The following is a 17,039-nucleotide window of genomic DNA, read 5'->3' on the forward strand; positions in this document are numbered from 1 at the left end:
TGGGGCAACTGACTTTTGACACTATGCTAGGGCAATGCACAAAAGTAACACGAGAGAACTTGCAACCAGCTTCTGAAGCTCCAGTGAAGAGCAGGACACACACCCCAACCTGGCTGCAAGCAGAAAAAAAGCCGTGTAACCATAATTCTGCACATGCAGAATACAGGCAAGAGAGAACACAGGAGAAAATAGGTTATATGACATTTTTTCTGACACTGGCTTCAAACACTGTAACTGCACTTGCAGGTCATTGGAGCTTGACACCTGGTGTGTTTTACTGAATGATAAAATTTGTCCTCCACGGTGAGAACACACTCACCTGGGAAAGAGCACAGCATTGTGTTTTCCCCCTGGTGTGTATTTCCCCCTGAGCATGGCAGCAGGCTGTGCTCCATGTGGGAAGAGGCAGGAGTGGGGTGTTCCATGCGGCAGGAATGTGAGGACTGTGGAGTTTGCCTGGTGCTGGAAGGCAAGAAACTGAAACATGGCTTGCCACATGCCAGCTGGAGGGACATGCTGAAAGACAAACTTCTGTCCTTGGGAGGGCAGGGGGCTGGGACAGGGCACACAGCATAAATATATATTATTATATATAATATATAGAGAGAAAAGAGCTGTAAGGGGTTCCTGAGTATCCTGGTCTTCCTCTGGAGATCTGGAGCATGGAGCCGATGGCAGGCTTTCCCTGACAGCTTTTTCTTGAGTGTTTCTGATTTCCCTGGAAATCACCCTCAGCCCCTGCTTCAGCTGCCTGGCAAGCAGCTACCTGCTTACCCCAGGAACGTGCACAAGGGCTCCCGAAGGCAGCAGCATCTCTGCACAGCAAAACCAGTAAAGCCAGGTCCCAGCCAATTCCCCAGCTGGAAGTAAAGGAGCAAATCAGGACAAGAGACACACAGACCGGTAAAATTGTCCCTGTGATCAGCAATAGGCAGTATAACAAAAATTGGTGCCTTAATGGTGAACAAGCCAGTTTATTTAATGCAGCTGTTGTATTATTTCGACAGACAGACACAGAAATGGCTTTGAGCTACCTTCCTGTTGCCCTCTGCATTGGGCCAGCTCTTCAGCTTTCATACTCTCCTTTACAATGAGCTATGCTCCCATCTCACCAGAGAACTGTCTGTATCAATTTCTGAAAAATGTCATTCAGAAATTATCCCAAATTCTGAGGCTAAATGAGTCCTGTCTATTAATTTCTTGTGAAGCAGCAGCTCCAAGTATGTGCCAAACTATGTGTTTGGCTCTTACCAGCAATATATATAAAAACATGGAAAGGTAATTTTTAATGTTTTCTTCAATTGGATTGTCTTTCTGAAATGAAAATTGCATTCTGCTACCTTGCTATAAAAATTTGATCTGCATTTCAAAAACTTGTTTTTTTAGAATAGTATCTCCATCAATTTAACTTAGTAGACAAGAGGTTCTTTACTGCACACAAGCCTTCTTCAGCAGAGGTATGAGAATGGCTGACTTTCTCTAAGCTCATGACTCTTACTTCCTGTGCCAGCTCACGGACTGATTCATAGGTACAGGAAAAACACTTTGCTCTGCAGGGATGTGCCCACCTTCAGCATGAGAAGAGATTCTTCTTAAAAAGTACAACCATCCAGCATGAAGATCCCAGCACATGAGCCCTGATATGAGCATTATGATTTGTCTTTGAGGATGTGCTTTTTGCATGGGATTTCATTTCATTCATCCTTATTCTCATACTGTTGTAGAAGCAAGGGCATGGGGCACAAGCTACATGTCCTCAGTAGAGTCTAGAGCATTCTTATTTATTACAAATAAGTCATCTGCCTACTAATATCTTATCTTTCCATATTAAAAGAGGTAAATTTACACAGATACCAATATGAAACGAAGTCAGAATTCCCATCTGGGCTACAATATGACTACGTATACACTGTTTTTCATGGGCTGGACTGCAATATATAGATATTATGAAAATTAAATTATATATTCTTTTGTCCCCCTCTTCCTCGCACTGTGCATACCTGTGGTGTTAGTATGTTTGTTCATTCCTTTCTTATTGTTTTCCTCTCTCCTTCTTGTTTGTTTTTCCAGCCTCATTTCTGAAGATGGAGTTGGATTTTGCAGCTGTGAGGACTAAGTTCTCTATTAAATATAACCATTAAAAGAAAAAGAAATTAAACGTAGACTCTGTTCAGTTTCATAAAGTCAGGATATTTTCCAGGCCCTGAAATCACCACTATTTACACTTAACCCAGGAGCTACATTATTTGGGGCAATACCAGGCAATCAGAACACAATTCCCTGTAGCATGGCTCCACCTCCAGTATTTTGCTATGAATTTTCTTTTTATTTTATTTTGCCATTTTGTCACTTAAAATATACTCTGTTACCATTTTCTAGTGGCATTCTCTCAAAGCTTAGACAAATACACACTGAATAAAACAGAAGTGAAGCAGTGAGACCCTCCTGTATGGTATAACATTGCCCACTCTGAGCAATTAAAGTTTCCACTTGAGGAAGACTTAGTCATGGAAGTAAATGAGAGCTTTTCTTTTCCTCATCCCAGCTTCATATTGTTGTTAGTACACTGAAGTCTGTACAGGCATTAAAAACCACATCCCTTACCTGTTTGTGCTCTGCTGAAAATATGATTTTCTGGTTTCCTTGCATCGAGACACTTACTCTCTCAAGCTGCAGTCTTCCTCTGCCACCTACCTCCTCTGTCTGAAATATTATCTGGAAGAGAGAAAAGAAAGATGCTTCTAAAATGAAAACACTTGCAGGAATTAAAGCCTTTGTATAAAGACACTTTCTTTTTCAAAACAAAACATGCAAAAATACGACAGTACAATCGAAACCGTTGAGACTGGACATTGCAGAGGATCTATATATCATAATTACATCAAGAGTTTAGTGCTTGTATTAATAGGGCTGGTGCTTAAGAAACTTCAAAAGAGTGCAGACACAGCCTTTTTCTGTTTTCACATGAAAGCAACCTTAAAAAAAAGTAAAACATAAATCCCCCCTATTTTGTGCATGGAGGTGATTTTTATGAAAATTTTCACTGAAATTACCTTCCTGCTCAAAGCACAGAAGAAATATGTATTGTAGGTGTTATATACAAATACAAAAAATACATATTTTGGTGAATGAATCTCAGAACAAGCCAGATTCATCTTCTGGTGGCTCAGTGCTGAGGGGGAAAGAGGTGCACACTGACTCAGCTCAGATCTGAATGTGCCAAAACACCTGCATCAGAAAACCTGCTGCCTCTGCCTCTGAGGGCAAAACTGAGTCTGCTCCTATCCTGACTTGAGAAAAAACTTCCATGAACTTTCCTGTTGCAAAATCAAGCCCTAAATTCAATGCATTCGGTGTGTTCTCAGGCGTGTGAATGTATTCCCTCATGACAGCTCTGGGTTTCCCTTCCAGCCCTGCATAATGATCTCTTCATCTGCCGCCATCAGTAGAGGAGAGACAGGTGATGCCTCTGGCCCGGCAGGGCTGGGCAGGACGGGTGAGTGACACGCGCCAGATGCTGCACCCTGAGCTGGGCCGCGGCTCCCCTGGAAATACATCATGGAGCAAAAATCACCACGTACATTCCAGCTGCTGCACAGCATGTCACATGGACAAATGTGCACCAAACACTGTCCCTGTGTGTGGTTAATTAGCAGCTAACAGCCAGCTCTTGGAGGTGCAGGGGAAAGAAAGGAGAAGGGGAGGAAAAGTCATACCTTCAAAGGAAGATCAGAATTAACTATACAAGCTCTCTGAGGCTGAAACACAGGTTTTTCAGGACGGTGAAGGAGACAGTGGAGTCAGTGATTTGTGTCATGTGTCCCTTGATTTTTACTTTGTGTTTTACTATATTTATAATACTGATTTTTATCTTTAATGTCAGTTAATTCAGAATCCACAAAAACTACCAAGCCAGAAGCTCTTGAGCCTGAAGTCTTCTGCATTAAAACAGACCCAGAGGCTGGACCTCAAAAACATCCCTGAGAACACCATGGTAACTGTTGCCAAGCCCTAAAAAAAAAAAAAAAGCTTTTAGGGATGTGGATCACAAAGACTGACAAGAAAGAGGAACATCATTATCCATCTTAATTCATTCCAGCCAAATTTGACCCATGTAAACTCACAAGTAGTGCATTCAGCTAAAAGTTGAGTGTGTGCTGAGTCCTACAGGCAGATTGAGACATTAGAGAGTAACGTAGAGAGCAGGAATAGAAGACCAGTGAAACTGAATTTATCATCTCTTGGAGGAGGCACTGCACAATATAAGTGGCACACACAGCAAATAGACAAAAAAATACAAGAAACAAGTCAACAAACAATCTTCCTGCATTTAGAAAAACGAATACTACCACATAGGAGTACAGTATATGAACACTGTATAGGAATATTTGTGGACTGTGCAAGATGATCATCTGTAGCTTGAAAGTTGATATGAAATCACACCAATAAATTTAGCAGGTAACATAGTAACAAGAAGACTGGTGAGTAAAGTGAGACTTGTGACTTTTGGCAGCACCTGAGCCTATTGCTGAGTCTTGTGTCATTCTCATGAACAGCACATGAATGGACCTGTTTGAAGAGTTGCACATCTATGACCAAGGAAGATAAGTGATGGAAAATGTCTTAGAAAGGATAATTGTACAAGGCATTGTGAGCAGGTGTCATAGGCTCACATGGGATCATCACATTTTTCAGCCAAGTTACATGCAATCTCAGTCAGATATCTGAGAGTTTAGAAGAAATTCCAGGAGGCTCCCAATACTGTTGTCTCTTAACCACCAAATAGTCCATGTTTTTCATGTACTTGTAGTACCAAAACTGAAAATACAGTGGTCATCACATCACATAACAACATTAAAATTGTGTTATGGCAACAGTTTTAAGCATCAGTTGCAAAGAAGGTATTTTACTTCGTTTATACCTTCAGAAAGAGCAATGTTGGAAAAATAACAAATTCTTGCCTCAATATTTTTAAAACAGAGTTTAAAAATTGCATTGGTTGCAAATAAATGGTACAAAAACGATTAGAAGAATTGCAGAGGAAAGTTAAGGAGCTCCATCTATTTTGGTAGCAAAAAATATTATATGGAATAAAATCAATTTCATAAGAGGAAATAATACATACAAAAGGACTGTTTAGATAAGTGAACTAAGGCATTACAGGAACCAATAGCTGGAGGCTGAAGCCAAGCCAGCCCAAGCTGGAAGAGAAAAACAATGAAGGCTGCTAAGCAGCGTGGCAAACGGCTGCAGAGGGCGGTATTCTCCACCCACCTTTGTTTGTTTGGAAAAGCAAGCCTTACTGGAAACTGAAGGTGTGCCTGAGAAGTATATTGTGCACAGCAAGAAAGTTATATTGTGGTAGGGTTGAAAACCCAGAAATGCCCCGTCTGGGTGATAAATACCTAATCCTTTAATTGAACGTAATACTCAGTGCTCAAACCTTCACACACCAGGGGCTGGCAGGCTAGCACAGGATGCAGGATGTAGGGAAGGTGAGCAACAAATGTGGTCAGTGCTACCATGTTTTTGTCACAGTCTTCTTGAAAGCTGGTGTTTTGTTTCATGATCTGGTTGCTTGTCTGGTAAACCCTCTGAAGTAGTACCCAATTCTTGTTTTGTGAAAAGTTCCAGCTTAGTTAGAAGATAACACTTACTTGTTTTATAGGAATGTTTGCTGAGGCAAGTTGTAACTTTCTGCATCTTGCTGTTTATCAGAACCAATCTTTATTCCTAACAAGATTTTCTTTTCATATTACTGCTGTGAAATATTTACCAGTGTGTGGTTTAGGAGCAGGCCCATGCCAGTGCTGCAATGGTACACATTCAGCTCTTAACCCATGTCCTTTCTAAAACTGTGCTTCCTTTACTGCTGTCATAATTTTCTCTCTGAGGTAACACAGCTGTTTCTTTCCAAGTTTTTGTAATTCCTTATGTGATTCAACCCACCTAAAATTCTTTAGTTAGGACCACGGAAGACTGTTTTTTTATAATTGTAAATACACAGTGAGATCATTAGTGAGTATAGTTTCTGACCCTTGGTTTCCAGGATCATTTCCTATACCAGGACTAATTTCACAGATGCACCAAAGAGGCAAAATACTTCCAGCATTTTTGCATGAATGTTTGTATTGCTCTGCATTAAGATACTGAAGTTTACTTGTGTCTTACACTGCACGGTTTTACAGTCAAGTAACTGTCTGTAAAAGAGATCTAATTCATTGCAAGCCACATCAGACCTGATTCCCCTAGCATATACCTGGGAGTGAGGTAAAACCCCTGAAGTCAGCCCTCAAGGAGAGGTTCTGCAGGGTACACACAAGCTAGACCCTCTGCCACATCACAGCACCCAGTCACACACGCTGCTGTTGCACTTTGGGTTTTTCCACACAAGTGAATGCTGAGCCTTGGCCAGTGTCAGGTCCTACCTTTGCTATGGCACAGAGTCCTGGTGAAGGGCTGCTCCAAAGAGCAGGAAGGCATGCTGTGTCTTTGGAGCAGGTGTTAATTGGACTTACCCTCTGAGAAATGGGCTTTTTTTTGGTACCTTGCCCAGCACATTCTTACCTGTGAAACAGGCACGGGTCTGTGTGTGCTGGGGAAGCTCCCTACCTCTCACAAGCAGGACACAGAGGAGAAGTGAGATCCCAATGTCCCGAGTGAGATTCCTCAGTCTCTCGATGTGAGGAGGGAAGGGCTATTCGTTAGCTGACTGCTTTAATTTGGACACCAGCCACAGAGTGAGTCCTTCCCTCTACTGTGACCATTTGCTTACTGTTCAGGAGAAATAAAATTATAGAATACAAATTATATTTCTTATTTTAAAGCCTAATACCCAGAGGTCATCCCTCATTTTCTTGTCCACCTACACAAAATTGACTCTGATGGGAGAAGGAGCAACACTGAGGCAGAACCCACAGCCACAGTGTTTCAGACTGCACTGCAGTATGGAAAACTAATTTCCCAAACTAGAACAGGGAGAAAGAAATTTGTTTAATATTAATTTTAAACCTTGCACCTGGTGCAGAAAACATTGAAATATGCTCATCAGGCACTGAAATATGATTTTGGTGAACAACAGGCATTCAAAACAATTTCTAGCACTTGGAATATAAAAATTGCATTTTGAAGAAAACAAAATAGAGTAAATGTTTAGTTTTAACTATGATGTTTCTGTGATAAAATTAGTTTAAATATTTCCAGGTCTTCAAAATTCAAAGCGTTCATTCTTTTCAGATTTTCCCCAATAGTTTTGTAACCAATCAGCATTTGAAAACTGAGCAATATTCTTTCTCTTGTATTTTCTATATTTTTTTTCTGCTTCATTACCAGTGCTTAAAACAAAACAAAATGGGTCTCTTCTCACAGTGGTTGTGACCCGTACCACGAAGCTGAACATTTCAAAGAGTTGATATTGAAATGAAAACTTACATCTCTGTTAAAAAATAATTTGCCTCCTATGCAACTGCTTTAAAATGAGCAGTGAAGATACATTCAGCTATTTACAACTTTGCGTGTCGTACTCAGCAGAAAGCCAGGGAGTAAATCCAGTTTACCTTCACGATACTTTGTTGTTTTGACATGACTTTGCCCTCGGCGTTGTTTTAGTTTCTATTAAGTGCAAAAGCATCGCCGTTCCCGGGATTTGTAATGATTCAAAAGTTTCTGGGGAGATTCCTCCTCGGGAGCAACTGGTTTTTCCTCCTTCGGTTTATCAGACCTCTCGACTCCTCTGGTTCTGGTGGTGGCATTTTCCGGCCGACGCCGGACTTGGTGGGATTTGGATGGGGTCACCCAGATTCCTGCCTTTCCCGGAGCTCCACTTGGCCCGGGCCAGGAGCGGCGGCCGACGAGGTGGGGGTCGGCAGGGACATCCTCCCCGGGGGCAGCACCCGGCACAGGAGGCGCGTGGAATGTAACGAAATAAATGAAATTAAAGAAAAAGCAGCGGGAGATGGGTTGACCCGCTGGGTAAGCCCCCATCACCCCCCGTACCCCCGTTCCCCCCGGCAGGCTCCGGCGTGGCCGGAGCTCCCCCTGCGCCTCCCGCCCCGCCGCTCCCGGGCAGTCCCGGCTGTGGAACGGGGGTCTCCCTGCTCCCTCCGCCTCTGCCTCCCGCCGGGCCCGGGGCTGAAATTCCCCCGGTGGCCGGGGAGCCCCTCCAATCCCGGCGAATTTGCGGGAGGGAGCCACGCTATAGGAAGGGCGGAAGGCAGGGAAAGAAGGCAGGGAGGGGGTGTCAGCACAGCCCAGAGCGGCCTCATCCCCCCTCACTCCTCCCACCAGCGCGTGGTGCCTCTTAACCCCCGGGAACCTCCCTCCCCCGAAGCATTACTCCACTTTGCAGAACACGAGTTGATGAGAAAAATAATTCTTCTCGGCCGCGGCCAGCCATGAGCTGTTTGGATGTTATGTACCAAGTTTACGGTCCTGGCCAGCCCTACTTCGCAGCAGCCTACAGCCCCTACCAGCAGGTACGCGTAGCGGACAGCGGTGAAGAGGCAGAAGGTGGGAGGGGTATCGTCTGGAGGATGGCCGTCTGGGGCCTCACCAAAGGGAAAAAGGGAAAAGGAGAAGGGGAGGGGAAAGGGGGGGGCGGGAGGGGGGGAGATCTGGGAGCCTGCGATGGTGAGCGGAGCAGAACCGCATCCCACCTTGGCGCGGGGCTCGGCAGGGTATGTACCCCGGCGGCAAACGACGGGCTACGGGATGCCTTGGGAGAGACGGAGCGATTTTAACCCTCAGAAGGGTATTTAGGGGGGTTTGTTTGCTTGTTTATTTGATTTAAAATGTTTGCTTGTTTGTTTTCTTTACCGGGACGGGCTGCTTCCGAGGGCGGCGGGTGGGGCAGGGATGTCCACGGTGTGCGGCGAGCGTCGGGAGCTGCGAGGCCGGGCTTCCCGGGGCATCGCTCCCCCCTGCGCCGGCATCCCGGCCGCTGCCACGGAACGCGCTTGGTGCAGAGATTTCCCAGCCTCCTCGGAGGGGTGCTCCGGAGTTACGCTCTGGAAGTGGGGGAGGCGAGAGAGACGGGAGGTTGCGGGGTTTCCCCGGTTTGGCGGTGGCGGAGGAAACCGCGGCCGCGAAGGGGAGCGAGGGGCTGCAGGATGCTCCCCTCGGCGGCGGCGGGACCCCGGGACGCCCCCCAGCCCCCCGGGCTGCCGGCGCCTGCGAGAGCCGAGGGTGCTTCGTGAGCTGGAGCCACGTCCAGCCGCCTCCCTGCGTGTAGCTCCGCGGGGTGTCAGCTAATCCCGAGGTTTCAAGAAAAGGATCCCTCCGGCCGCGGGGATGTTCCGGGCACGCACGGCCCGCGGTGCGCTGGGATCGGCTGGCCGGGATGCGCACGGTGCCGCGTGGGTCAGGCTCGGCTCCTCCGGCATTGCACCTGCTGCACACCGCTTTCCTTTCCACCCCTCTGCTGTCCCAGTTTTTTCTTCTCCCCTAACCCTTTCAGAAATTAATTCCTTCCTCCCCCAGCATAACGAAAAGGGGATGGGTGCAGAGAGCAGCGCCGGGCCCGAGATGGGTGCAGCCCCCGGGACAGCGGCGTGGCGGTCCCTGCGCCGCCTGCAGAGCCCGGCAGCGGGGCCCAGGACCCGTCACAAACAGCAGATGATGTGTATTCCCCTACCTTGCCTTCCTTCCCACCACCCCCTCAACCCGCGGCTTATTGCATTATTAAGGGAGATGATCATTACCTCAATGGCCGAACAGGGAGCCAAGCGGAAAGGCGGTCGTCGCGACGAGTGACATTATCAAATATATATCGCGTGTCTTGGCCCAAGGCTCTGTCCCGTCCCCTCGGTTCTTCCCCCGCCGGCCGCCCCAAGGCTCTGCCCGCAGCGGCCAAGCCGTGGCTTATTGCTCAGAAACTCTCAGCAGCTGCAGACACGCTAAAGCTCATAAAGACGGGAAACATCCGGCAAACTTCACAACGCCCGCCGTTCTCCCACTCGGCGGAGTAAAGTAAAACGGGATTAATCCTGTAGTAAATACCTGGAGCTTCTTGGTGTCAAGGGAAATGCTGAGTTTTGCCCTGAAGTGTGTTTGTGGCTGTCAGTCTTTTTTTCCCCCTTTCCTTCTACCCCGCCGCTGCGGGTTACGGGACACTCTTCGCACCAGATAGATTTCGGAGCCAGGGACCGAGCGGCTCTCGCCTCCTCCCAGCTGCCGGCGCTGCTCCGTGGCTGCTGGGCCGTGCCCCCGCATTGCAGCCCCTTGGCAGCTGCCGTCCGCTCCTGAGCCAGCTGCAAAGAGCCTTTTTTTGCGGGGCTTGGTGAGGGGTACCCGGCGGGGTGACCCCCGCCCGGCCGCGCCTTCCCCACCCGCCCGCTGTCTTGATCCACCCCTTACAGCATCTGTGGGTTTCGGTCCCCCAGCCCTATTTGCAGTCCCTTCGCTGCCCCCGGAGCACAGAGGGCGATATGAGGGTGTGGGGGTTGCGGTGTACGCTGAGGGAACGGCGGGCAGCCGAGGACCAGACTTTGGCATCCCCTCGGAAGGACGCGGGAGAGGGCTCGGAGCTGCACGCCGGATGGATGGCACAGGGCGGGCCAGCGCACCTTGGTGTGCTGCGTGACCGGCTCCGTTTTCTTTCCTCCCCTGCAGAAACTCGCCTTTTACTCCAAAATGCAGGAAGCCCCGGAGAGCGGCAGCAGCGCCAGCGCCGGCAGCTCCTTCTCCAGCCACCCCGCGGCCAGCATCAAGGAGGAGGACTGCAGCCCCGAGAAGGAGCGACCCCCCGAGGCCGAGTACATCAGCTCCCGCTGCGTCCTCTTCACCTACTTCCAGGGGGACATCAGCGCCGTGGTGGATGAGCACTTCAGCCGTGCGCTCAGCCAGCCCAGCAGCTTCTCCCTCGGCAGCGCGAAGGCGGCGCGGAACGCGGGGTCCTGGCGGGGTGAGCGCCCAGCGCGGCGCGGGGGATGCGGGGGATGCGGGGGATGCGGGGGATGCGGGGGATGCGGGGGATGCGGGGGATGCGGGGGATGCGGGGGATGCGGGGGCGGAGGAGGCTCCCTCTGGGCCGGCACCTCGTCCTCTCCTTGGCTGCTCATCCCGGCTATCTCCTCCCTCCCACCAGCGGCTGGTGCCCGGAGGGCATCCTCTGGGATCCCAGGCTAGGAGCTGCCAGATACTTTGCCCCTTTAGAGTAAAAAAAGAAAGAATAAAGCCCTTCAGATTGTGTAGGGGGGGCCATGGTCCAGGGGGAAAGCAGCCTGAGAGGCAGTCGGGGGAAACAAATGGTCTTTTCACTGCAGGTGCTTTACCTGGAGGCAGATACCACCCAACTAGCCACGGAGTGACTCCCAAACTGTGACTGTGTATTCCCCATTGACCCCAGCTTTCAGTTTAGAGTGGTCATAGTGATGGGAGCAAAGAAAAAAGCAAATGTGGGAACCACCTCATCAGCTTCCCACTTCTAAACAAATGCTTACGTGTGTCCCTGTATCTTTCCCTGCATGTACCATCGCCCTGATTGCTGATGGAGTGCTAACAAGGACTGTGAAGTTTCTGAACACAAGGGCTTCCAGACCTGCTCATAGCCATGTGCTGTCAAGGCCAAGGCGGTGGCTTATGCACAGCTCTCCGTATCCATTCCTGATTCACACTGGACAGGCCCACAGGGCAGAGGGAGTAAACTTCGCCACACTCCATCTGCCAGAGAGTTAGGGCTGGCACTTCCTTGTGGACAGTCTTAGTAACCCTCCCTCACAGGGCCACCTGCTCGTCCAGGGCTGGCTTCCCAGACCCTGCACAGATTGCTGTCTGTAGTGTCTAAGAATGTTTCATGGGTGAGATATATTCAGTGCTGGAATTGATGGCAGTAGATGGGGTTTTTTTGCTCATGATGAACTGCTACCCCTTCTCCCAAGAAATGCCAAGGTTCAGAGCTGACATATTTCCCTGGCTAGGAAGTATTAGGAACACAGTTTTATTTCTTTCAGGAACAGTGTGCATTCCCAATTAATCATGCATAACACCTATTTGTGCTATTAATAATCACCAGTCCATTTTGCATATTGCTAACTGGGCTAAGAAAATGTAGGGTGCTTGTCCTTTGCCCTGCCAATCTCCAGAGTTCTGCTGAGGGCTTCCCAAACATGTTGACAATATACCTAAGAAACAGGCTGCTGTAATAGATGGAGAATTTTCCTCAGATATTTGAGTAACTCAAACTTGCCTTTAGTCACATCTCTCACTGTTCCTTCCCACTTTGTAACTGCACTGAGACAGCAGCCACTTTCTAGGAATCATTGGGCATAAATGCTTAGACAAGGAGATTATTAAAAAAACAAACAAGAAAAACCCAATCCTGAAAAGGTAAATGGCATATAGTAGCTCTCACTCAGGTTCCACAACTGAAAAAAAAAGATGTTTCTCTTACCTTAGGTAACAACCTTTTGCCCATCTACACTGTAGGAGAAAGATGGAGGATACAGTTGCAGTTTCATGGATAAACCACAGGCTAGGTGTGGTGGATTTTTAGTTGGAGAGGAATCTGTACTTGTTTGGAGCAAGTTCTTAGATTTTCCAGTTTTTTGTGGAATAAAGGGAATGAAAGGACTGGTTTGGGTGGATCAGGGAGGGACAGAACCCTAGGGAAAGGAGATCAAGTCTTGTGGGGTGGTGTACTCATTGCTGACTTTCTTTCCCACTTCCTTTACCCAGATGGTTCCTTCCCAATGAGCCAGCGCATCTTCCCACCATCCTTCTGGAACAGCACGTACCAGCCCTCCTCGGTCCCAGCCAGCCTGAGCAGCCCCCTTGCAGCTGCAGCCCACAGCGAGCTGCCCTTCCCCGCTGCCACCGACCCCTACGCGCCCACCTCTCTGCACGGCCACCTGCACCAGGGCGGCCCCGAGCCCTGGCACCACGCCCACCACCACCACCACCACCACCACCACCATCCCTACATTGGGACACAGAGCACTGCCTACCCCCGCCCCAGCGCCATGCACGAGGTCTATGGGCCCCACTTTGACCCCCGCTACGGCTCACTCCTGGTGCCCACCGCCTCCGTCCGCCCCCACCGCCTCACCCCCGCCTCCGTATCCACATCGGTCAGCCCCCCCCTTGAACTGGGCAAGAGCGAAGCGGGTGCTGCCGCGGCCTGGACGACGCCGGGCCCCTTCCCCAATGCAACAGGAGACATGGCACAGAGCATTGGCCTCAATGTGGACACAGGTAATGAGCTGCCCTCGGTCCCTCCAGGTCTCCTGGCTCAGCTGCACCCCTGCTCCCTGATTCCACACCGTCCATAGCAGTAGGGAAGGACTCATGGGAGGTGGCTGAGGTTCTGCTGTGGGGGAATGAAGTGAGGGTGGAAGCCCCATGTGTGCTGAGCTCTGTCCTGGGTGCTCTTCTTGGGGCTCTCAGGCCAGGCAAGTGAGGAAGGGAGAGGAAGGATGGAACAGGCCAGCACATCACATCTCCACAACATTATTTGAATTTCTGATGCCCTCAAACATGCCCTGAGGCTACAGGTTGCTTTGAGGTACTTTTGTCCTGGTCCTGGTCTTGCTCCTGCATAGACCAGTGAGAGCTGGGAGTAGAATGGAGCAGCCCCCAAGGTCACTGCTTGGTCCCATCCATGTGTTGCCCTGAGAGGTCATTTCCAGACACCATGCAGGTTCATGAACTAGCTCCTCTCGTTATTTACCTTTTCATTCCAGGTTTTGAGATGAAAGCACAATTGCATTTGCTGAGAAAAAAAGGCAGTTTTCTTCCCCTGATGGTGCCGGTTGGGGTGTCTGGAACCAAGGCTTTGGCTGCAGTGCTGGCAAGAATGGGTACACAGGCACAGTCAGCAGTGACAGATCCTAAGACAGTGGTTGTGAAGGGAAGGAAAATCTGCTCCATGCTGGTTTCATTATTGCAGCCACTAATGGCTCCTTATAGTGTCCTCACTTTAAGCGGGAGGGACATGTGCCTTTCTCCAGTCTGGATTGGGCTCTTCTTGTTTCACAGCCTTCTGGGGTTCTGGAGATCCCATGCTTTAAAATGATCTCAGCTGGCAAGAAATGCAATTTGTTTTCCTCTGTTCTTAAATGCCTATACCTATTTTTCTTCTTCCTTTTTTTTTTTTTTTCTTCTCTCCGTTCTCAGGTTTGCAACCTCAGGATAAAAGCAAGGACCTGTACTGGTTTTAGAGCTGTCCTTCAATCCTCTTCCCCTGGCTGTCCCCTGTAGCTCTCTACCCGTTAGACATGGTGGCATTCAGAGCTGAAATCGGGTCAGTTTGTAACAGCTTCTGATCTTGGTTTGCAGCTCGCCGTTACTCCTTCTGTGGTGGATCCCTCCTGAGCTGATGTGCTGACTCAAAGACTCTCAGATCCCCCCTTGCCCTTTTCCAAGCCCACCATGGCCCTGCTGCTCGGGGAAAGACAACGGGATTTAAAAGGAGCTGGCATTGCAAGGGTGATACTTTAGACCTTTTTCGGAAAGGAAAGCTGCTCTGTTGCAAGAGGAGAGCCAAAGACATTGAACTCCTGTTTAAGCAGACCCCACACCCAGACCTGCAGCCAGACTACTCTGAAAAACGACATCATGGATGGTGATGCCAAACCACCGGCCTTCATAGAGGCAACAGAGGAAATTGTGGGGGGATTTTAGTGGTGTGAATATTTTTATATGGCAGTGAAAGTAATTTCTTGAATGCAACCATGGGAAAGCTAATCAGCGTTTTTGAACTGGATTTTTATTTTGCATTATAGAAAAGTAAAAGGAGAAGAAACTGGAACTCATGAACATTTTTCGGACTATCAAGAAACTGGTCAGATTTTTTGACTTTGTGGTTTTGAGTGGCAAGTGTCTGAGTGGGGCCATCTGCCCTGGACTTACAGATATGCAGCTGTTCCCCTCACAACTGCTTAAATCCCAGAAAGACGAAAACCAAGGTGGCACTTCTCAGAGTTTGGCACATTTACATTGGCTGTGTAACAGTTGTTTGGTTGGGGGTGGGGTTGTTTGTTTGGTTTTGTTTGGTTTTTTGGTTTTTTTTCCTTTTTTTCCTTTTTTTTTTCTTTTTACAATAAACATTTTCTGGTGAACGTTAAACCCTCTTAAAGCAGGGGGAGAAAGGAATCCAATGAAGAATGGCTCATCTCCAACCCAACTGCCTTTAAAGGGAACACCAGAGCAAAAAGCACATGATGGACATTAGTTCTGAATTGCCTCTAACACTTCCCTTTGTCTACTTGTTGCTGTCATTTTGCCACTTTAGTAATTGTTTTGTTTGGGGTATTTTGAAAGAGGGAGCTAGATATTTAACAATAGCCAAGCTGTATTAAAAGTATCTCCTTCTCTCACCCTGTGTACTTTAATGAAGAATTAAAGCTAAGTAAGAGAAATGAAGCAAACTGGAAACTTCAGGATGAAGCAGAAAACATATATCTCACGTGGATGAAGTGAGTTTTTTATAATTTTGCATGAAAGATATATAGAAATTCCTGACAGCTGAAAATATTTTCTTGGTGAGTAAAACACACAGAGATAAATATAAAAGATAGGAAAATATAAGACCATTGCTGTGTTACATTTTAGAGTATGGTGTGTCTGCAAGATTGGTTAAAGTAAGGGAGCTGCTCCATATTTCTTCTGCTAGAAGAGGGGACTGTAGCATATAGAATTGCTATTGCAGTGGTAAATTAAAATGTTACTACCTGGTGATGAATAATTAATGAAACAAGGCAGAAATGGCACTTACCCTATACTTGAAAGCTGGCAATTTTATAGACAAAACATCTGATTCAAATACTACTGTGTTTTGGTTTTTTTCCTGTTTTGTTCTGTTTTGTTTCATTCTTTTTCTTAATGTAATGTCTTTAAAGTTGACAAATTTTAAAGCATATAGAAGGAAATTCCTAACATTATACCCTGACACTGGGAGAAGCAGTAGAAAATTAATTTTTGTGCTGTGATGAGAGTTTTTACCTTTCAAACTCTTATATTGTTCATCGTGTGTCAGAAGTGGATTTATGAATAACCCAAACTTGCTTCTCCTAGGTTTGGTGATAACTCAGTTTCTGGGAAAGAATAGGAATCCTAACAGAAAGAATTTGACAAAGCAGTGCAAGTACATACTGTGAGAAGTTGATCAGGAGCACCCGTGGCCAGAGCTTAGCAAATGGCAGGGGGGTCTTGCCATGATTCCTTCAGCCAGACAAACCAATGGGCATTTTTCTCTCAGCCTCCAAATAGCCAGAGCCCAGACAACTGCAAAGGGCAAGAGAGTGACCCCAGAATTTACATTATTTGTTAAACCAAAAACATTCCCAGGTGTTCATCAAGGAAGAAGGCACCAGCCTTTTGCAGAGGAAAAGTAACTGAAAATGGTATTTAACTGCAAGAGCTTAAAGTTAGCAGGGTCATTTAATGAGCATTTTCCTGAGGGTTTTTTTGGGCTGTTTATAAGGTTTTGTTTTTGTTTTTTTTTTAAATATAAATCTGAGTCTATGACTGATTGTGCTTCACCACAATTATTTCTTTTTTCTTTCTCTTTTCCTCCCCTCTTCTCTGCAATTCTTAACGAGGAGGGCTGAGTGACGCAGCCCAAATACATTCAGAAATATTCATGTAAACATAAATGAGTCATTTACTACATTGGCATTTGCAATTCATTTTAACTGTGAATGTAGTCAAGCATGACAATTTATGCAATGAATCCATGAATATTGGTTTTGGCATTTGTTCTGTGGGTACATTTCATATTGTTATATTATGAAAGCATCTAAACACAAAAGCCAAGACAATGGCTCAAGGTGCTAAAAGTATAAACAACATTTTTTTAATATGCTCCTGCTCTGGGTGGACTACAGCTTGAAAGCACACACTCCCTGTTTTGGCTAATCCCTGCAGTTTTGCTCACTGGGTTACTCTGACTCCTGAAGGACCACTCACAGCACCAACCTTTAAGTCTTGGGCATTAGTCTTTGTAGGACTGGGGCCACAGCTCCTAGTGCAGTAGCAGAGCACATGACCTCCCTGCCATTTCTCAAGTCTGTTTTATTCCTCTTTGCATCATAAGTTATTACTCC

The 17,039-nt window shown here is 47.4% G+C and overlaps 1 protein-coding gene and 1 long non-coding RNA gene across 3 annotated transcripts; one reads left to right on the forward strand and one right to left on the reverse strand.

Moving 5' to 3' along the window:
• Positions 1-695: 695 nt before the first annotated feature.
• LOC147654788 (uncharacterized) lies at positions 696-7,890 on the reverse strand. Its single transcript, XR_015282537.1, has 5 exons — positions 7,557-7,890; positions 6,613-6,774; positions 2,605-2,715; positions 2,001-2,121; positions 696-860 (listed from the first exon to the last, which is right to left on the reverse strand). It is a non-coding gene; the product is annotated as an uncharacterized LOC147654788 (long non-coding RNA).
• Positions 7,891-8,336: 446 nt separating this feature from the next.
• On the forward strand, positions 8,337-16,663 carry VGLL2 (vestigial like family member 2). 2 transcript variants are annotated; one of them, XM_086876875.1, is made up of 4 exons: positions 8,337-8,474; positions 10,609-10,900; positions 12,673-13,188; positions 14,272-16,663. In XM_086876875.1, exons 1-4 carry the CDS (start codon positions 8,394-8,396, stop codon positions 14,310-14,312), a joined length of 930 nt encoding a protein of 309 aa, XP_086733001.1. In that variant the 5' UTR covers positions 8,337-8,393; the 3' UTR covers positions 14,313-16,663. The 2 variants fall into 2 exon arrangements, with proteins under 2 accessions (XP_086733001.1, XP_086733000.1); XM_086876874.1 differs by having other exon boundaries at positions 8,341-8,474; positions 14,110-16,663.
• Positions 16,664-17,039: the final 376 nt, after the last annotated feature.

The sequence above is a fragment of the Cyanistes caeruleus genome, chromosome 2 (assembly GCF_971803275.1).
Source record: "Cyanistes caeruleus chromosome 2, bCyaCae1.hap1.1, whole genome shotgun sequence".
NCBI lineage: Eukaryota > Metazoa > Chordata > Aves > Passeriformes > Paridae > Cyanistes > Cyanistes caeruleus.